General features: G+C 38.7%; 1 protein-coding gene across 10 annotated transcripts in view; it reads left to right on the top strand.

The window, feature by feature from the left end:
• Window positions 1-22,093, top strand: part of DMD (dystrophin) — a 1,858,252-nt gene that overhangs the window by 87,397 nt on the left and 1,748,762 nt on the right. Inside the window, exon 1 of one of the 10 annotated variants that reach the window (XM_069971004.1) lies at window positions 6,001-6,301. The exons of the other annotated variants lie outside the window; for them this stretch is intronic. Coding sequence (XP_069827105.1) covers window positions 6,295-6,301 — 7 coding nt within the window. The 5' untranslated portion in view covers window positions 6,001-6,294. Of the gene's footprint in view, window positions 1-6,000; window positions 6,302-22,093 lie in introns of those variants that run through there. 10 annotated transcript variants of the gene reach the window in all.

Below are 22,093 nucleotides of genomic sequence, written 5' to 3'. Positions count from 1 at the left end.
TTTGTTTCTTTTTTTTTTTGGTAAAAAGTTCAAAGTTCAGTGAAAGTATATTTCTAATTATGATTAAGAAGATGGAAACAGAAAATCAGCACCACCTCAATGTAATGAGAACACACCTGTATGTTCAGGCTCAAGCGTATCATGCAGGGGTTGTGCTATGTCTGATGGTTGCGATCAGGGTGCATTAGCCAGAGTGCCTATCATATCTCTAATTATCTTACAGGGTTTTCCGTGGAATGGAAAATAGCTGAAACCTTTTGCTCTCTGGCACTCCCTTCAGTCTTTTCCATGTCTCAACAGTAAGCCTTCAAAGCCATGGAAAGGGGTGGGGGCATATTGTGTAGCCATTGGACATTTTGTGCAGGTGTGGTATTACCTGTAGGCGATGATCAGGATATTCGCCAACCTCTCCACATGCAAAAGCTAAGTGAGTGCCATGAAGCTGGCTTCCACTCCACAGAAAACCCCTATAGGGTACATTCACACGTATCATCCTGCTGTGAGTATGTCAAAGTCAGTGCCCTTAACCCCCCGGCCGTGGTACATTCTTTACCAGGTTCCCCCTCGAGCTTGCTTCAGGGGCTCCCGGTGTCTCCAGACACTCTGAAGGAGTTTACTAAGTTGTTTACATATATGCACATGCACTTCAGAAGATTATCATACCATTGTTATCCCAGTAGTGGGGTCTCCCACCTTCCAGGTCTTGTTTTTATGTTTTGTTTAGGTTTTTTTGTGATGGATTTAATAAAGCTTTGTTATTATTTTTTTTAAAAATTGAGTAATTCATGCTTATTACAAGGGGTACCCTTAAAGACATTTGATTTGAAAATAAACATAAAACACATCTTATTAACCCTTAGATGACCCAGGGCGTATAGTTACGCCATGGAAGTCTGTCCCCAGACGACCTAGGGCGTAACTGTACACCCTGGGTGTTTCTCCCGCTATGAAGCGTGCTCCGGAGCGGAGCGCGCTTCATAGCAGGTGGGGGCCGGCTGCAATCAGCAGCCGGGACCTCACCGGTAATGACACACTGCAGCGATTGCGCTGCCGCGTGTCATTAACTCCTTAAATGCCGCGATCGCGGCGCAACCGCGGCGTTTAAGTGTAAGTGACAGGGGGAGTCCCCTGTCACTTACCAATCGGGACCCCGCAGTGTGCATCTGTGCATCTGTTTGTAGAAATCAAACTAATGTATGTAAAAGTCCCCCAAAGGGACTTCAAATGTGTAAAAAAAAAAAAGTTAAAAACACTAACACACTACCCCAAAACCCCTCCCCCAATAAAAGTTGAAATCACCCCCCTTTCCCATTATATAAATAAAACATATAAAAATAAATAAAAAATAAACATATAATATACCGTAGCGTGCGTAATTATCCGATCTATTAAAATATAACAAGCGTCATTGCGAATGGTAAACGGCGTACACGAAAAGAGGGGAAAAAGTGCGCGGATTACCGATTTTATGTTGCATTATATATAAAAAAATGTAATAAAAAGTGATCAAAACGTCCGATCTTCACAAATATGGTATTAATAAAAACTAGAGATCATGGCGGAAAAAATGACGCCCGATACAGCCCCGTAGGTGAAAAAATAAAACCATTATAAGCGTCACAATAGTCCCATTTTATTTATAATTAATTGCCAAAAAAAAGGATTTCATTTAAAAAAATATATAACATTAGAGAATCTGTGTAACCTGCATGTGGTTGTGTTCGGGCTGACCTATAGAGTAATAGTATCATGTCTCTTTTACCATACAGTGCATTACGTAGACACAGGAGCCCCCCAAACGTTGCCATATTGCATTCTTTTTTGCGATTTCACCTATTTATATCTTCATAAATAATATATTTGGAATTCCATCATACATGTTATGGTAAAATGAAAGATGCCATTACACAGTACAACTATTCCTGTAACAAACAAGCCATTACATGGCCCTGTAGATAAAAAACTGAAAGTTAGAAGGGGAGGAGGGAAAAACAGAAAAACACTAAGATCAAAATTTGCACGGTCCACTGGGTCATTTTGGGCCTGGTCCTCAAAGGGTTAAAGCGTAACTGCCATTTTTTTTTTTTATTGCAGAAATCAGTAGTATAAGCGATTTTAAGAAACTCTGTAATAGGTTTTATCAGCTAAAAAAGCCTCCTTCTGTACTCAAGAAACAATCTCCCAGCCTCCCCCCCTGACTTCTTATCTGTGCATTATCAGGCAAACACATCTTCATTACAGAGAAGCCAGTGAAGACGGGTTCTGCTCTCTCCATTGTAAGCCTATGAAGGGGGGAGGGGCCGAGGGAGATGAGGGAGCAGGAAGAGGTGACATGAAGGTCAGCTGTTTGTAGACTCTCTGGGCACCTAAACCGCAGGATTCTGAGGTCAGAAAGGTCAGTGCTTATCTATGAACTTACTGAGAGAAGATTGCAGGGTGTTGTGCTTTGCAGAAATCCTCCGTGCTCAGTCACTCCTAACAGCCCCTCCCCTCTCCATAGCCACATAATGGACACAGAAATCCTGCTTCATCTGATGTGAGGGGGGAGGCTGGGAGATTGCTTTTTCAGTACAGAAGGAAACTCTTTTAGTTTATAAAACCTATTACAGAGTTTCTTAAAATCGCTTGTACTATTGATATTTAATGTTTTCAGAAAAATGGCCCTGAAATGACAGTTACGCCTTAACTTCTCTGTTTTGTATAAAGCTATAATAAACAGGTGCATTGGGCATCTACTGTGCCTCTGTATGTCTCCAAGTTCATATGGATGTACATACACGCACAATGATAAATTCCCCCCATAGTGTTTTAAGGGGCCTGATACTTTTGTTTCTTCCCTGTGAAATAGGACAGATCCTGCCCATTGTTTGTTGTGTCTATGGGGCTTGCTTGGTAGATGGTTGCCACCATACCAATGTACAAATAAATTAAACAAAAAAACTACAATCAGGAAACAGATACATAAAAAACATGTTTTAGTATCTGGCTCTAATCAGTAAAGAAAATTTATGCAATACATTTTTGTAAGAAAACTCTTTGTCTGATCTAGTGTTTATGGAGAATCTTCATGTGTATAGCCAGATAAGCTGTTTAGCTCACAAACAATACCAAGGCATGGTAATTTGTTACAAACTCGGAAACATAAGAAGTATTAGAACTGAATACATTTTTAGTCTCTAAGGGGGAAATTTATGAAAGGGTGTAAATATACACCTGGTGTAAACTGCCCACAGCAACCAATCACAGCTCAGCTTTCAGCTCTGGTACAATATAAGAGGAGCAGTGATTGGTTGCTGTGGGCAGTTTACACCAGGTATATACTTACACCCTTTCATAAATCTCCACCTAAATGTTATAAAAATGTTTTCATTTATACAACTGTCTAGCTATAAAATAATATATCAACTTAATAATGTGGTTCAATATATTTACAGCTATACTACTATAAAATTATGTTTAAATTGCTTTGCATTGTCATAGTTTAAGACCCCCCCCCCCCAATTTTTTTGTGATACCATGCAATTATGGTATCACTTAATCACTTCTATAGTACACAGCAGTAGTAATGTATTGCATCGCATTGTATTGAAATTTGACTTCTCTTTTCGTACACCCTAATTGTACTATGATATCAATAATCCAAAATGCTTGGCACCATGTGATTGCATTAGGGAAGGGGGCCTGGGGGGTGGACCAATGAGAGAAGAATGTTAAACAATACCCAACCACCTAGCGACATCCTCCTAGATGTCCTTAGGTGGTTGGATGCTGTGTAACATTCCACTCTGAATGAGGGCATCATTCTTGAGCTATGTTCACATTACTTTTTCTGTCCCTTTTTTTCCCCCTTTAAATCAAGTCCATCATTTTGAGTTGAAAAGATGTCTTTCATTTCACCTTTTGGGCACCCACCATTTCAATGAGGACTGTTGGCGTATTATTCTAGTTCAAGCCCTTTTGGATGTGGTTCTTTTTGAATGTCCATTGAATTTAGTATTAAGACATTTTTTCACACAGTGTAAACATAGCCATAGTTATCTCTGATCCTGGAGGGAAATGCTGGGTGTTGGTATCAGTTAGCAGAGAGACACTGTGTATGTAGTAGGCCCAGCTCAGTAGTCTGCTCCATAACTACACTTCCTCACAATGTTAAATAAATGTAGAGCAAGCAGTGTTAGCAATCAGGGCTTGCTATGGAGAGGACACCACACACATTGATCGTTTCGGGCAGCCTCCTTCCTGAGTACTGTAAATGAGTATATGGGGTAATGGGACTCCATTCTGTATAATGCTTAGATAGCTCTGCAGTTCCCAACACAAATGTGGGTGGTAGCTGAGGGAACCACGGCACCACTTATTACTGCCACTCAACAGAGGTTGAATGGTAGATAGAAAACTACACATTTATTTTAAGTACATTTATTACAAAGTAATAAATATAAAATAATAAATGCAAACATTTTTTTTTAAATCTCCGGGGTACCCTTTAAATGTGGTAAAGGAGTACATTGGTACATCACTTTTTGTTTTTTTACATGAATAGACTGGCGTTGGCACGGGGATACCGATACAGTGGTGCTTTTTTTGAATCAATGTCAGTTTCCCATGCATGTCGCTGGACTATCACTGAGCACCGTCCGGGTATGAAGCACTGGTGGTGGGCTGGCCAGCCCCAGTGTGATGAATCCCCCACCTCCCTGTGACGCACCGATGAGCCCGCCTCCAGTTCTTAATGCTCTGCCGTTGCTTGGTAATAGACTGAAGCTGTGTACGGGAACTGAGCAATGGTTAAAAAAAAAAGGACTACGGCATTGGCATCCCTGCATCAGTTCATGTCTACTCATGTAAAAAACAAAAAAAGCGATGTACTAGTGGTACATTTAAATGTCAAATAACTTTAAATGTCAAAAAATAATAATAAAAACACCTTTTTGATTTTTTATTTTTTTTTACAAGCATTTAAATTCATTTTAAAAAATAGTGTGCAGCCCTCGCGGTACATAAAGTGCATAATTCCTTTTAAGTGTATCAAATGGACTAAAGCTGTTCTAATGAGCGTGTTTCAAACCACTTATCCATACTCCATGCCACTCATTTGTACATGTAACCACTCCAACTATCAACACGTTACAGCTTTAACCATTCCCTTGCAAGTGAGAATGACAGCAATATTTTCAGGAAACAGTCCGTGTAATATTCTTGTAATCAGTACAAAATAATATCTTTTCTGCTAAAAACAAAACAAAACATGAAAGCATATTTTTTAGACAATCTAGGGATTTACTGTATAATATAACATATATATTTCTTTGCTGTTTTTTTGACCCTTATCACATTCAATACTTCAGAGTTTCTATAGATGGCATTAGAAACATATCTATTAATTCCTTGAAATGAATGATAAATGGCAGAAGTGGCTGTTCTTGGAGACCATGTCGGTCAGCGGCAGTTGTGCTTACTGCTTTGCGTCCTGATGGAATGTTAATTGGTCATTTTGTCTTGCCTGTCACTCCTGCCACTCACTGCTTCTCCGAGTCCAAGGGATGTATGACACTCAACCTTTATTCTGCTTTACATTTGCATCAACATATTGCAATCACATCCCAGCCCTGATTTCTTGCAAAGCCTTTTCCTCTGCCAGCGATCTTTCTTCTTCTTCTGATTATGAAGACCTGTCTCAGCTACCAAAAAAACGCAAACATCTCCCAAGGATGCTGCAAATCCAGCATCATATGATCTGTGATGACTCCTGATTTTATCACCGTGTAGTTCGGCGTATATCTGTCTGTTAAAGCAAGTAAGACAGGAAGCCACTCCTCTTACAAAGAAAAAAAAAAAAAATTAAAAAGCTCCAAGTCATGCCAGCCAATAGAAGTGGAAGAATCGTGGGATTTAAAACAGATTTGCAGAGGCAGTGCCTGTGTGGTTCCGACAGGAGGAATGCTCCTAAATGAACGCTGCTTCTTTTTTTCTCATGTGAGCTTGCAGCAAGAATTAGCTTTGTGAGCTCTACGTATCAGATTAAGTCACTGGTTACCACACCGACGGTGTAGCAGCTGCATAATAAATGACGGTGAGAATTATGTTAGGCATGCTCACCTAACCTAACTTGAATCATGCGTGAGGGGAGCTATTGGAATTCAAATAGACTTTCTTGTTCCCAGCAGTCGGCAGTAATAGAATGCTTTGTGGAAGATGACAGATGCAGGGAAAAGATGCTGTTTTGCACTATCTTGATTTGTTACAGCAGCCAACTTATTGGCATGATGGAGTGACAAGCAAAAAGCAGCTGGCATGGAAGGTAGGATTAGCAAAGTCATCTTATCATTATGAATGTAATAAGAAACTGACTGTGACAAAGACTATGTTAAAATGCTCTGCACGCTCATAGTAGATGATGGCAGATAAACTCTGTAGACTGTTTATTTTGCGTGTTAACCCTTGTCTCTCGCCGAGCTGCCACAGTCTACTCAGGGTATTCTCCGTGAAGGGGTTAAGTTAAGAAGTGTGTCTTAAAAGTGGGTGTAGGGGCAGCTGGAGCTTAAATGTCAACAGATTCATCTAGTGAAGAAACAGCAGCCTCTGCTCACGATAATACAAGCCATTAGGAGGAATTCTTCAATGATGTACATGTTGTAATCCACAAGAACTCTGTATTATGCTGAGCTCCTGAACAATAACCCCCTGCCTTGTTTTTTTTTTCCCACTTGTCACAATATTAAGCTGCATCCGGGGTTTCCCTTCTGATTTATTCTGTCTATGTTCAGCCATTACTCAGTTGTTAAGAGCAGTATTATATAGGAAAATAAAGCAGTGGCTTCCTGCAGCGTTCCCCAGCAACTCTAACATCTGTCTCATCTATTGAACTGGATTCACGTTTAGCTAACTTGATGTCTTCCCAGCTGCTCCATCTTTTTACTCACTTGATTAAGGATCTTAATTTACGTCTGTCCGACTGTATCAAATATAATAATGATGGACGGACGATGGAATGTTCCCTAGAATCCATTTGTGTTGCTTCTATCGAGAGTGATGATTATTGGATCTGCCTAAGTTCTTGGATTAGGACTGTGCTGCTCCTGATGTGAACCTCTTAGTGTGTAAAATGGGCTTTTCCGTAAGATTTAATTTTTAAAATGCTCAGAGAAGTAGATACCAATTTCCCATGCGGTTTCTTTTCTTTGAGGCTTGATATGTAACAACAGGTGATCATTTATAAAAGAACTTATCGAGAGCCGAGTTTTAATATAACACTAGTAATTATAATGTCATGGCGACGTAAAACCACTGAGCAGCAAATGACACAGTTTACAGCCAACTATATGATTTTAAGCTGGCGTGACGCTCTACAACTTAACACTTACGTGGGCTGGTGTGCTTTCTATTCTGGACTGCTTTATTACTTGGTGCAAAGCATCCAGTGCTTGTTATATGTCTACTTTTAATGTGTTTGTCGATACTGGCAGAGGGATATAATACTAGATGGAAATTTGTGACCTCTAGGCTAATTTATGAGTATTTTCTTGTTTTCTTTCAGTCTCATTGGATTGAGCTTTGTTTGCCTTGACTTGTCTTGTAAATAACCTTTAGCATGGCTTTGCTCATTTGCAGTTCATTTATTATTAATTTACTTTCTCTCTCTAACTCAACTGACTGACTGACCAAATAGCGATCACGTAATCACAGATGCAGCATATGAACACGTCTTGGCTAACTTTGAATGAGTGATAAAATATTGTGACACATACAGTATTTTTACTATGCTGTTTTCTAAATGCTTGGTAACCATGTCAGAATTTCAGCATCTGCTCTTTTCTTTTTTTTTAAGTACTGACAAAATGTTCTCTTTCTCTCTCAAAAGCTGCTTAAATAGTATTGATTTCATTTAAGCAAAGAACATGCCCCCTCCCCTTTCTTGTTCTTACGCCCCCTCCCACCCCCCACCTTGTTGGTCTTGCAAAGCACACATCAATGAAGTGGTTAAATCCATGCCTAATTGTCAAAATGAATCTTTGACCACATTTAAAGTGCAGCCATTAGTTATCACTTTTCATGTTTATTGTGCATTGATCTAGTATTGTTAAGAATTTGCTTTCCTGCACTGCTAAACCAATTTCCTCTGGTAATGAAGAACACCTAGTACTTTATAAAAGCTTTCTTGACCCAGAAAATCTAACATTTGTTAGGTTTAAGTGGCCTAATTCATTTTCATTTTCCAGGTGCATAAAAACCACTAGAGGCTGCTAGTTGTCGGCAGTTTTCAGTTCTCTAAACAAACAAATTCTAAAAAAAACCTGCTTTTTGGACTTTTCTTTTTATTATGATGTATATGGCATACCCATAAAAGCCCTATTGATTCATACAGCCCTAATATAGATGTATTCTGGTGTCAACAAATGTTTTGGTGCGATAATGGGCATTGGTTTCCTAAGAGTAAAGCTTAATAATGTTCTTTGTATCAATTGCTGTAAACACTAGTTTCTGTACTGTAGGTTTTATTTTCAACTAAATACCTAGAATGACTCAAATAAATGTAGCTGGCAAGTGATCTAAAAAGACTTCGTCTGTTAACTTTTAGGGTACTGCATGTTTACACGCTGCAGGTCTGCTGCAGAAAATATGCACTGATTCTGCACCAAAACAAATCAATGTATTTAAAATCAGCAAATACAATGTCAGATTTAGGCTATGTTCACACATTGTTTAACGGCGTCTGTTGCATAGCAACAGATGCTGTTAAACAGCCGGCTGCCGGGCTGCACTCATTTGCTTTTTCGGGCACCTTTGGGGCACCTTAGCCATTTGCATTGTGTGAACAGCCAGTTCTAAAGAACAGGCATTATAAGAATGATGTGTGAACACAGCGGGTGGCATTGCATTGACTTCAATGCAATGCCGCCCCTGCAGTAAAGAAAGGACGCTGAGGCCATTGCAATCAGCTTCCGTTCTTAACTAAAAAAAATGATGTGTGAACCTAGCCATTCTAATGTTGAACACACTTAAGGTGAGATAGTAGGGTTCTTCCCAAGTGTAATAAAGATTTGCTCAGTAGTAACTTTAAAGTTGGCAGGCTAGATATGTTGCAAAGTGTCCTATGCTATTAGTATAGCATTGCAAGGAGCATGGAAACCTGTCATTGACAGTAATCTATGCACCCCTGTGGAATTTCCATGGTGCCCTGCACAAATAAATTTAGGGGGCCATGGAAATGAGTGTTGGACCAAGTGATCTCCACCTGACCACCATATCTGTGTAGTGAGCACAGTACAGTTAGTCCTCAACTACCCCAACAGGCCATAATTTGAGCGTATCCCATATAGAGAACATCTGTGTTCATACTTGTTGCATGAAGTATCCTTGTTGGGGATACTTTAGGACTAGAGTTGAGAAGTGCTTCCCCATTGTTATCTTCTCACCTCTATAACATACCACTTTGAAGGGATTTTTTTTTTTAGGGTAGATTCACACGTAATGAATTTGAAGCAGATTTCAAGCTGTGCATGTCGCAGCAAAGCTGCTTTGATACTCATTACCATAAGTATAAAGAAAGATAATGTCTAGCAGCACTCACCATAAAACCTTGATCTTTATTCAATATCCAAAAGACATACAAATTTGGAACGTGGAGACACCTCGTCCCACACCGTCTAGGCTAGAGGCTGTGGGGTGAGGTGTTTCCATGTTCCCCTTTTGTATGTCTTTTGCATATTGAATAAAGATCAAGGTTTTATGGTGAGTGCTGCTAGACATTATCTTTCTTTACTTATTCACTTTCTTTACTTATTCCTATAATCAAGCTGAGCACCACTAAATTGGTCATATGTGGATTTAAGACCTGGTATCTATGCATGCAGGGAGTTGTAGTGCTGGTGAAATCTGCTGGTGGATTTGTCACCATTAGACTCTATAGCCCTGCATGAATGTAGTGGCAGCTTTAACTACTTCAATACCGGGCTGGTAAAAATAATAAACACCATGCTCACCGTTCCTCTGGCAAGGTACCGTCTGTTTCCTTTGGTTTCAGCTCACTGCACTCAGCCAATCACTGGCTGTGTTGGGACAGTGCAGTGATTGGCTAAGCAGGTTGTTAGCAAATCAGGATCCAGGGAAGCATACACACCATTTTCCTGACCTAACAATGTGCTACATTAAAGACAAAGGGGCACTACTTCCACCTGGAATAAGAACTAATCACTCTCCTGAGGCGACAAGCCTCCCTTACCATAACAGCCAAGAATCTATTTAACAATCTACCTAGATGGTCTACCTATTAGCAATCTACCTAGCTGGTCACAGCATAAGCAGTGGAGGGCTTCAAACCAGGCTCTGACAAGTTCTTAACCATAATAACATAAATGCATATGTGCAGAATTTGGAATTTATCAATCATCCATACCCCTTCCCTTCATCCATCCCTTCCTTGGTTGAAATTGATGGACATGTTTCTTTTTTCAACACTGCAAACTATGTAGCTATGTAAAATTGAAAATGTGAGAAATTTATGAAAACTTTTTGGACTTCAAATATGTTTTGTCATTGAGCTAATCCTAGTTGTGTCTGCATGTCAAAGGTGGATATGAGACTGCAAGATATCTCAATAATTATAGCTAATGTTGGCTTTTCTTGGCATTGTCTAGTTTTGCTATTCACAGCTTCTGCTCTTCACGGTTTTGTAGGTGAATCTGCAGGAAAGACATGCTGTGCAGGGTATCAAATTGGAATTTTCTGCCTTTTGTACTAATTCAGTTGCAAAATGGAAAGGGAAGTCAAATTGGATGCTATGAGGAATATTACTTTAATGGTGAATTTATGATACTAGGCCGCCAGCTCAATTCTGGGAGAGATTTGTCACAAGGAGGGAAAGGCAAAAACAAGATAGTTGTAAAAAGATTCCAGTTCTTATTTTTTTATAACCCATCAGTAAAATGAACAGCCTGGTTGGTAGGAGAGAGTCTTTTCCACCTACTGTATCTCCCTACAGCACTGCTTCAATCTGGTTTGTGCAATGTGCTTAGGCGGGTCGATGGCGGGCAAAACAATAATGTAAACAAGCACCAATCTTCTAGATCAATGCTTGCTCACGAAGCCTATTACACGGCTCAATAATCGTTTAGCAAGGGCTGCACGGACATCATTACCAATGTCCGTGCAGCCCTTGCCCTAAACTGTTCGTACATTGCCTGTCCACATTTCCGGTCAGTTCCTGCCTTCTGCTCTCTTCCCGACACTGTTCTGCAGCTTCTCTGAGCTTACAGGTCGCCCAGCCAATTACTGGTGAATGCTGAATGGCAAGTTTTCACTACTAAACTGATGGGAGTCCTAGTAGTGGGCAAACAATTCACTTTATTGTGTAGATAACATGTTTTGAGGCGTGGACTCTTCATCAGATCAGTACCTATCCTCCTAGGCTACTGTGTATGAGTATGGCTATGTTTACACATAGCATTTCCATTAATCTTTTTTCAGCCTTTTTCCTTTTTCAACCAAAACCGGCAGTGGGTTCAAAACAAAGAAACTGGGCAAATCTATCAATTACCCTGTCAATTCCACTTCTGATTTTGGTTGAAAAGAGACTGACAGAAATGCTGCATGTGAACATAGCCTTACTCATACACAGTACCATATGAGGATAGACTTGATATAGAACTTAAAAAAAAAAAAATGGTTTGCTATTTGTCATAAACAGGCTAGTTTTTGTCTGTGGGCAGTGTCTTACATCGTAGCTCAGCCCATTCCTTGAATGGAAATAAGCTGCAAAACCCGACCAGAGAAAAGTCGAGCAGTTTCTGGAAAAGCAGATCCTTTTCCTAGTATCAGATAACCCCTTTAATGATCAGTATTTTATTACAATTTTTGTAAACATGCAGTAATCTTTTTTAGCCACACCTTTTAAAGGGGTAGTCACCATATTTACCAAATAAATGCAAAAAATTTCTTTCAGTACTTCATAAGGGAGACCAAGTATGCCACATTTATTTTCATTTAACGTACAGAATACAGAATAATGCACATTGCTCTCTCTATGCGCCTACTCATTTTATGACACATATATTATTGTTTATGTATGGAATATATAACCTCTGGAAGTTGCTATTATTAAATTAGAATACAGACAGGGATTAGACGTTGCTATGCATGGAACACATACGTATACTAAAAATATCTGTATGCTGAAAGGTAATTAGACGGATGCATGCACAGACTTTAGAACTTCTAGACACTGTGCTTCTGTGAGGACTTTTTAATGTGTAAAAACTTTCAATTTACTGACTATGTTGTGCCATCTTGCAGGGTACGTTCGCCAACTGTCCACAGACATCAAGCCAATCTAAGCTACCAACTGTTTATTTTTCTGGATTCTATTTAGAATCACAATGTTAATGTTTTCTGCAATGTTCAACGTGTTATACAATCTTCATGTTAATTGCAGAACTACATGAATAATCATGTGCAACAATTATACTACAGTATGTGTCTGTCCCTTCATAATGCAATGCAAAACAAAATCTATGTAAAACTAATCAAATCAAGGTTGCATAAATTAGTTAATATGAATATGAAGACACCAATTAAGTTAGATAATTACCACCTGCACTTACACACTTACAAAGGACTACGGGATTGACTAGGCTCAATGAATGTACACTTATACAACATGCTGTAGAATCCTGTGTGACCTGAAACCACTCCATAGGACATAAGCAAAAAGTAAGGGAGAAATGAATTCTAATGGCTTTTAGTTAAAGGGGTTATCCAGAGAAAAATCTTTTTCTTTCAAATCAACTGGCTTTAGAAAGTTATACAGATTTGTAATTTACTTCTATTTAAAAATATCAAGTCTTGCTATACTTATTAGCTGCTGTATGTCCTGCAGAAAATGTTTTCTTTTCAGTTTGACGCGGTGCCTCAGACAGAGATGTCAGCAGAGAGCACTGTCATTATTTTTTTCTTTGTATCCTGTTGAAGCATGCTAATGAGAGAAAACAAAAATAAAAGAAAGGATAGGTCCACATCTGAATCTACATGTAATATTTTGTTGATCAAATATTATGCTGACATTTACTACAGCACACTCATGCCTAGAACAATTGTATTTAATGGACTGAATACAGTAACCAAACCAGTGTTCAGTCTAATTCTAAGCATATGGGGGAGATTTATCAAACTGGTGTAAAGCAGAATTGTCAGAGTTGTCCCTAGTAACCAATCAGATTCCACCTTTCATTTTTCAAAGAATCTGTGAGGAATGAAAAGTGGAAATTGGTTGCTAGGGGCAACTAATACATGTTTACTTTACACCCCTTTGATAAATCTCCCACATGCTATTTTCCTGTAGGCCTCAAAAGTGCCTAAAAAAACTGCCACTGTTCTCGAGAATAGGGAAAAAATGTCCCCAGCACTGCATTTATTCTGTATACAGTAGGTCCATTAAACATTTCCGTGAATAATAGTAGTCACAATAATAGTTATAGAAGACTGTAGCTCTTCAGTCAGTAAGTTTTGTGAGATTGCCATAGAGAATATCAGAACTCTTCAAACTATTGAAGATTATTTATGTATGTTCTGTATCATAACACAATGTTCTCTACTACTTGGAACAAATGTGTAGTTTCCCTACATTCTAAGGAGTCAACAAATGTTAAACTTGCAAAGACATAATCACTGAAGTTCTTCAAACTATTTGATATAGATTTTTTTGCAACATATGAAGCTGTCCAAAATGATTTGCACGCCACTGTTCCAAAGATGATCTGTCTGTAATCCAGATCAAACACTTTCAAAGAATATCACAGAAGCCACAAGTCAGTGACAGTCATCCTAAATTAAATATCTCTACAGAGTCAGATTAAAAAAATTATATATATATATATATATATATATATATATATATATATATATATATATATATATTATATCATATCCTAGCTAGAAGAGAAATAAACTGCCTCCAATGCAAATGGAATAAAATTAGAGACATAGGCTGCATTCACAGGTCCATATATTTTGGGGACCTACGGATGATGAATGCCTGTGCTGTATTGTTAACCCGCCCGCTATGATGTATCAACAATCCAGGACACCGTTTGTAAGTCCGCAAAATTGTGTGGATGTGAAGGCAGCCATAGATCTTTTTAGTGTGTAACTACGTACTGTGCTTAGCTCAGATGTAACTAGCTGATATAATGGATAATTCAGATGATTTGTAATGAGCTAATTGCATGATTATAACATTACTTCTAACATCTAATTAAATTGAATGTCCAACTAGGTACATCTCTTGGTGTTTATTACATGTACAGAACGGCACTGGGATGCCAGAGCCACAGTCCTTTTTTTGAACTGCCACCCGGTTCCCACGCATGGCACCAGTCTATTTCCAAGCATGAAGCACTGGAGGCGGGCTTGCTGGCCCCCAGTGTGACGATCTCCCCTCCCTTCTGTGATGTGGCTCCCTCGATTCTACATATATGGGGGGAAAAAGTTGTTCATTAAAGTGACTCTGTACCCACGATCTGCCCCCCAGAAACCGCTTGTATTTTCTTATAGCTCGGCAGGAGATAGTTATTGTCTTAAAAAAACTACTTTTAAACTTGCAGCCCTGTGCAAAAGGGCGCGGCCTAGAGTGTCTGTGCATAAGACTTGCACCAGCCAGCCAGGCAGGTATTCTCCTACTCATCACCTGTAAGAACACTGCAAATGAGCTGGATCGTTAAGGCACCTGTGCAGTGTTCAAACAAGTGATAAATAGAAAAAAACTGCCCAGGGGCATTCCTAATGGTGAAGAAGATGGGGAGGAGTAACAGAGAGGCGGTGCAAGCCTGGGCACAGACACTCTAGGCCACGCCAATCTGACATAGAGATGCAAGTTTAGAAGTCGTTTTTTAGGACAATAACTGCATCACCTGCTGAACGGACCCCAGGACAGAACAGATTAAAAGTAGCTATCTTACAGTAAAAGAGGTTAGGAGGGGGCAGATTGTGGGTACAGAGTCGCTTTAATGTACAATAACTCTATGTTCCATCTGAAGAGGATGCAGCTACAATGATATTATTTATCAAATTATGACATGAGTTATTTATTTCTTCACTTTATTCATTTATCATGAAATGAATCAGCACAAAATATGCTGAACGGTAAAGAAGAAATGGTGAATATTAATTAAAAAAGCTTTAATATATTTGTCAAGAACTGTGGCTAATTCTGGCTTTTTTAACAATCTTTATCATTCTCCATTGAAGTGAATAGCAAATATGGAAAGTGCCTAGTGTGAGCATCTACCGCACAATATGGGGACTATAAATTCAAATACTCTCAAGAGAGCTGCAAAGCACAGTGAAAATCAGAGTGGACAAGTTTCTTATTCTCATAATAACTTTCAAAATTAATATGAAGTACAAGTGTAGTGCATGCCCAAGCAACAGAATTACTTCCATAATAATAGATTGCAGCATATGTAGAAAGCCTCTAATGCAAAATTCTGTAAGCTATATATCCAATGCGACCTTGAGAAACACATTAGCATAGCACTAGACAGACTGTTGATGCTTTAGCAGTATTTTAAGATTCTAAGCAATGAAGGTAATTAATGGATTGTCTTGTTGAATGATGCCTGTATTATTGTAAATTCTAGGAGATCTGTTCAAACACAAATAAAAGGAAACTTGGTGAAATTCGAATATGGTGACAGCTAATCTGAATGAAATACCCCGAATCCTGTTAAGATCTCAGTTTTTTGTGACCTTGAAGAAATCAGTTTATCTTTCAATGTGAACTATGCAGAAAACAGACTATTGTGTCTGAAATGCTAAGTGTAGCCCAACTTGACTGCATGTGCCATCTGACTAATATCAATCAGCTGCTTAAAAAAATGTTCTTCTCTAGCCGCAAAGGGGCACAAGATCATTTTTTGAGAGCTCTACAATCAAGTTCCATTAGTTATTTGCATTTTGTACTTTTTTTTTTGTCTAATACTGAGGTTCCGTTTTACTGCTTTTCAGTTTTTAAATCCTACAATGTACATGGATATTGTAGGATTCTGTGTACATGGATATAAGGATTCTGTGTTAAAAACACACTAAGAGTCCTATTACACGGGCCGATGGGGGCCCGATGAATACTGTAAACGTTTAATGGGCCTATTACATGTCCCAATAATGGTCTAGCAAGGGCTGCATGGACATTGCTACTGATGTTTTTTGAGCCCTTGTCCAAACAGCATACATTACCCATCCATGCTCCAGGGCTGCTCCTGTGCTCTGTTTTGTCCCCGATCCTACATTCTGCAGCTTCAAAGTGGCCTGTCTGAGCTGACAGGCCACTCGGCCAATCACTGTCCAGGAAGGCCACGGTATAATATACTGTTGGTAGGATCGTCAGCTGCCGGCCATGCATCGCTATTACACGTAGCCGTGCGCGGTCAGCACCTGATGATTTAAGGTTTGGGCCTAAAGAAACGATCAGTAGATAATTGTTTTTTGCAGCTGATCATTGTCTCTTTTACACTGAGTGATAATAGGTTGAATCGGGCCAATTCGGAGGATTAGCGTTCCGTGTAATAAGGTCCTAAGGCTATGTTCTCACACAGTATTTTTGCTCAGTATTTTGGTCACTATTTTTTAACCGAAACCAGTGGAGTTGAAGGAAACAAGTGGAGTTGAGTGAAACAAATTTAACTGTAAATAACGGATGTTAATTCAAAACAACGGCAATAATTTGCCATTAAATGGCGGCCATCCACTCAATTAAAAAAAATTGTGAACATAGGGGGAGATTTATCAAAGGGTGTAAAATTTAGACTGGTGCAAACTGCCCACAGCAACCAATCACAGCTCAGCTTTCCTTTCAGCACTGCCTAAAGCTGAGCTGTGATTGGTTGCTGTGGGTAGTTTGCACCAGTCTAAATTTTACACCCTTTGATAAATCTCCCCCATAGTCTTTCTGTGTTTTCACTCCATTCCTGGTTTTGGTTGCAAAATACTGAGCAAAAATACAGTGTGGGACATAACTTTTATTGTTTAGGTTGCTTAAAATGTCATATGCTTCATTCAGTATTTCACAAATGCATTGTGTATTTATACTTGTATTCCTCTAACATTCTGTACTATGAGGCAAATGACATAATTGGAAATCACAATTATTCATCTTTTATTCATAAGTTTTATAACATCTTCTCATCCCAGAAGTGGTTTGGTCAAGGCAATGATTATGCTGAGGTCTGTTAAGTCCTATTTATGTAACACACAATGAGGCACTTGGATAATGGTAATTGTTATATGACCCACAGATCTATTTTCAGACTTTTGTTTTTACAATTTGTTTATAACATAAATGTCTACTTTTTAGAGGCTTTTAAATAAAAATAAAAATAAAAAATCAGCTATAAAAAGTGTAGACTGGTTGAAGATTTGTCACCAGGGCTAAAATAGTACCCTCTTGATCACCAGAAAAAAAAAAAAAACGATTGCAAAGTGTTAACCAAAAATTAATAGTAAAACTGCACCAAAACACCATGAAATACGAACGGAAACACTGAAACTGAAATTATTTTCCCATATGAAGAAAACTCATCTCTGTTTTTTCTTGTAATCAACGACTGGGACATGATCTCACAGAGGTCTTATGTTTACCCTATGGACTGTTTCTTAACTGTTCTGTACCGCTTCTCCTGAAATAACCTTATTTTTCAATTTACTGGTTTTTCAAAGGAATGCTTCTTTAGTGTCTAGTGTAATTCTTTCCAGAACATGCTGCTCAGCATGAATACCATCTCTATAAAGCCCCCTAACACTATTCCCAACATAAACATCTTTTTATTTCATGTCACTTATTGGTGAGGAGGCGGCTACTAAATATTCTCCTCCACTTTTCTTCTCTAAAAAATTGTTAGCGAACAGTGTCAGATCCATCAACCTGACATTGTTGAATAGAGTGGATGGCATTCCGCACAAAAAGTACTGTGTTAAGCAATGCAGGGCACACACTGCCATGGCCACAGGACACCATTCTTCATAAATGATATTAAATGTAATTGAAGAATTCTGTGATATGTATGATAAGACAACTGCACAGTATTATATGAGCAGCCTATTAAAAAATCTTATATTATTGCCACTGTCTAAAAGAGCCATGCAATTCCATCAAGTTTTATGATTGTTTATTAGCCATGGTGTTAGACCTTAAATAATTTCATTTAGGTACCTGTATTCATCGTATAAGTCTAACTTAACAACAACAACAACAAAATTGGATTGAGGATGTATAAGGGGCATTTTAGACCAACAGATTCTTCAGTTATAAGGGCCACAAATGAGCTCCGATCAGTAAGATCAGCACTAGTTTTCAGTGAGTTTACATGACCCAATAAATCTAGTAGCCGGGCTGCACAAACAATCCTTGTATCATTTGTACAGCTCGGAAAACTGCAGCAGTTGTGATTCGTTATCCAGGGCTCCTGTGTTCTGGCTTCCAACTGAAGACGCATCAGCGTCCAGAGGACTGGAGACGTGGATAATGGATCACAAGCAAAACAGATGTAGATATACACTGATGCTGGTGATCAGATGTATACATATCTGTGCTATAAGTTTTCTTTAATCACTATCAGGCTCACATTACCTTGTTTACACAGGTAGATGTGTAGCCGACAATGATAAATTTTAAAGCCTTTTCTAAACACCCAATCAGCCGAGGATTTTTTTTTTTTTTTTTTACCGTCCTCAGCTGATCAGCGTAGCTTTTACATGGACCTATTATTGGCCCCAGGAGTGTTTCAAGCAGTGCTCCTGGCCAAAAATCGGCCCATGTAAATTGGATTTTCCGCATGTTGTTGTATTGCAATTTCTAAGGTTAAAACTAGGACTGTATTCAAAAATGAGATGTAGAATCTTCCCTGCACAAAATACATAAATAACACGCTAGTCGCTGAAGGCATATAAGAATTTCAGCTGTTTCTTGTATACCAGCCAGCCATCCTGCAAATATGCATAGTCAGGAAATATAAACAAGTGATAAAAACATGTAGGGGATGCCAAGGATCTACATTTCATGAATTTACGAAAACTGACAGATGATGACATTCAAATTACTGTAGATGTTCATGTAACCCAGTTCACATCATTACTGCTGCAGTTTTTTATACAATCTACGAGTTGTAAAGTGCTCAAGAGGCCTGATCCTTTGACCCGTTGAAGAAGCAAAAGAAAAACTGTGTGTAAACAACTAATAAATAAAAAATGTCCGCTGTTTGCAAAAGACGTCCGAAATTAATGATCATATTCATTATTTTGATGTCTGCGGTAAAAACGTCCGTTATTCAATACATTGTGTACATTGGACTTCCGTCTTTCTATTGACATTGTAGTCAGTTTAATTGTGGCAATAACGGACAGGGCTGTATTTACCACTAGGCACCCGTGGTCTGGTGCCTAGGGCAGCACCTTGCAGGGGGGCAGCACCAGGGAGCAGGGGGAAAGAAACAACTCTTTTTTTTTTTTTTTAGTCTCCCACCTACTGTTCAGACCTGCCAGTAAATCTGGTGTCTTTTGGGGGTAGGTGGAGGGGTTATAATCTACCAATTATTTCAGACAATATGCAGACTGCCATAATCATTGATTCAATGTGGAAATTTGTTTGTTTTAAGCAGTTAAAAACCATGAAAAATGTGATTTGGACAATGTTTCCCCATGTAGAGAAATGCATGTGGCCAAAACTGTGGCGTCTTCAGGTTTAGTGCCTAGGGCAGCAGCAGCTTTTAATACAGCCCTGATAACGGATGTTATTTTAAATCGCAATGTGGCCGTCTTTTCTCTATTTTTGACATTGTGTGAACATACTCATAGCCTATGCAAAAATAGAAAGACATTTGGCACTGCTCACAACATTCACAATCTGCGTGTAAACAATGAGATCGCTCACCTTGGGTCTCTTAAGCACAATGGCTATTGTGGTGCTCTGCATGTAATAGCATAAAGTCTATGTATATATATAAAAAAAAAAAAACGTAGAAAAGATGATCATGTGGCACCCGCCATATCTTCATGCACATTGTTTTATTTAATTCAAAGTACGTCCATCGGCCATCGTGGAGTGGAGCACTCTAGTGGAGCACACCTGCACCTGCCATGTAACCTGTACAGCACTTGAGTTTTATTTAACTATGAATTAAATAAAAGAATATGCATGAAGATATGGTGAGTGCCACATGATCATCTTTTCTACGGTTTTTGATATGCACATAGCCTATATAACATTTCTTTAGACCCAATGTGATATTTTGCTTTTGTCAGTAGGCTAATTTAGAGTTTTACAATATTCCTAGTCAAATCTACACACAAAACAGACATCATATGCCAATCTATTTTCAATTGCTCAGTGTTAACCTTAGTTTAGAATTATGTTGTCTTCAATCACATTCATAAACCATAATACAAATAGATATAACTTGTCTTGTCAAGTATGAGAATATATGGGGAGAAGATATGCCTATATAGCTATAAACTTGTACAGGCCTGTTAAAGATAGATTCTCCCCACCATCTATTAGAAGATACCTGTCGCATTTTTAAAAAATTATACTTGCGCACTTGGCAGTTTTCTTAATGAAAAGTATGGACTTTTATCTAGATTTATCTTTGCTACATCATATTGATTTTCATTTGTGTTATGGCAGATCATCAGAATCTCTTTAATTTACATCCCATCTTGAATCTTTGTTGATACAGTATTGTACTTTACAAAGGTTTAATCCTTTTTTGCGGTATTGAAATTTTTTTTTTAAATATTAAGTCAACATTATTACAATCATTTTAATTGCTTTGTACTAAAATTGTTCTTGTTCATTTCCTGGTACCTAGGTGACATGAAACTTGATTAAAAGAAAAGAGACAGCATGGATATGCATATATCTGTGCTGCCAGTTTCTAGATGCTGAAAACAGAAGCATCACATACATACCTTCAGTGATGCTGTGTGATCTGGCATTTTCAGGGAAAAAGTCCTTTATTCCGGACTAACTTAGAGGTGTGTCTGTGACTCTGTGCCTGCTCCGCACAGCCTTAGCCCGCTCGCACTCTCTTGTCACTTTGTGTTTTCAGCTTGCCTTCTGCTGTCAATCATTCAGGAGGAGGTGGGAAGCAATCTTAAGACACAAAAGCTGTCAAGCCGGGGGTGAAGCTGTCAGGCTGTAACAATGTTTTTCCCCAAAGATGCCGGATCACACAGCATCACTGAAGGTATATATGTGATGCTTGTGTGATCAGCATCTGGAAACTGACAGCACAGATATATGCATATTCATGCTGTTAGTTTCCCTTTAAAGGCAATCTCAACGATTACAGTATATATTAGGGATGGTCCAAACCTGCCGAGGTTCAGGTTCGTATGAACCCAGACTCTTGTCAATGATTCCCATTGTCTCAAACCTCCGTGCAGAGGGTGGATACAGCGGGAGGACCGCCTGGAAAACCGGGATACAGCCACAGCCATAGGCTGTATCCCAGTTTTCCAGGTGGTCTTCCCACTGTATCCACCCTCTGCACGGAGGTTTAAGACAGCGGCAATCATTGCCGAGAGTCCAGTTTCGTACGAACCCGAACCTCGGCAGGTTTAGGCCATCCCTATTATATACACATAAAACTTCTCACTAGACGTGATGGTGAGTTTGTAATATACTCTGTGCTGCAATCCCTTTTTCTTGCACTAGTCTTAAAAAGTTGGTATTGGTAACTCTTGTCTATATATATGTGACACTCCAAAAGGCCACCTGTAGTACCAAGACCAGAAATCAGTGTTTAGTATATTAGCAAATAAGAGTATGTTTAATGTTGTTTTATTTGATCTTTACCAATGTATTCCTGTAAAACCTATTTAAGCAATTACAGATGCCCTTTACAATATAGTGTATTTCTCAGAAAGTTTTATTTGGGAGATATTGCCAGCAAATAGAAGATGACAGCTTTAGTTTTATTGGGAATTAGTGTGCTGATAATCCTGGTTTTAGGACTCCTTAAGCATGGTTTCAAGATAAAGAGTGATATCCAATTTATCAGACTACAAATCTAAACTAATAATCTAGAAATATCATTCCATATCTATT

The sequence above is a fragment of the Dendropsophus ebraccatus genome, chromosome 5, assembly GCF_027789765.1.
Source record: "Dendropsophus ebraccatus isolate aDenEbr1 chromosome 5, aDenEbr1.pat, whole genome shotgun sequence".
Taxonomy (NCBI): Eukaryota; Metazoa; Chordata; class Amphibia; order Anura; family Hylidae; genus Dendropsophus; species Dendropsophus ebraccatus.
The sequence above is the reverse complement of the archived record's forward strand: the minus strand, read 5'-3'. Positions and strand labels throughout refer to the sequence as shown.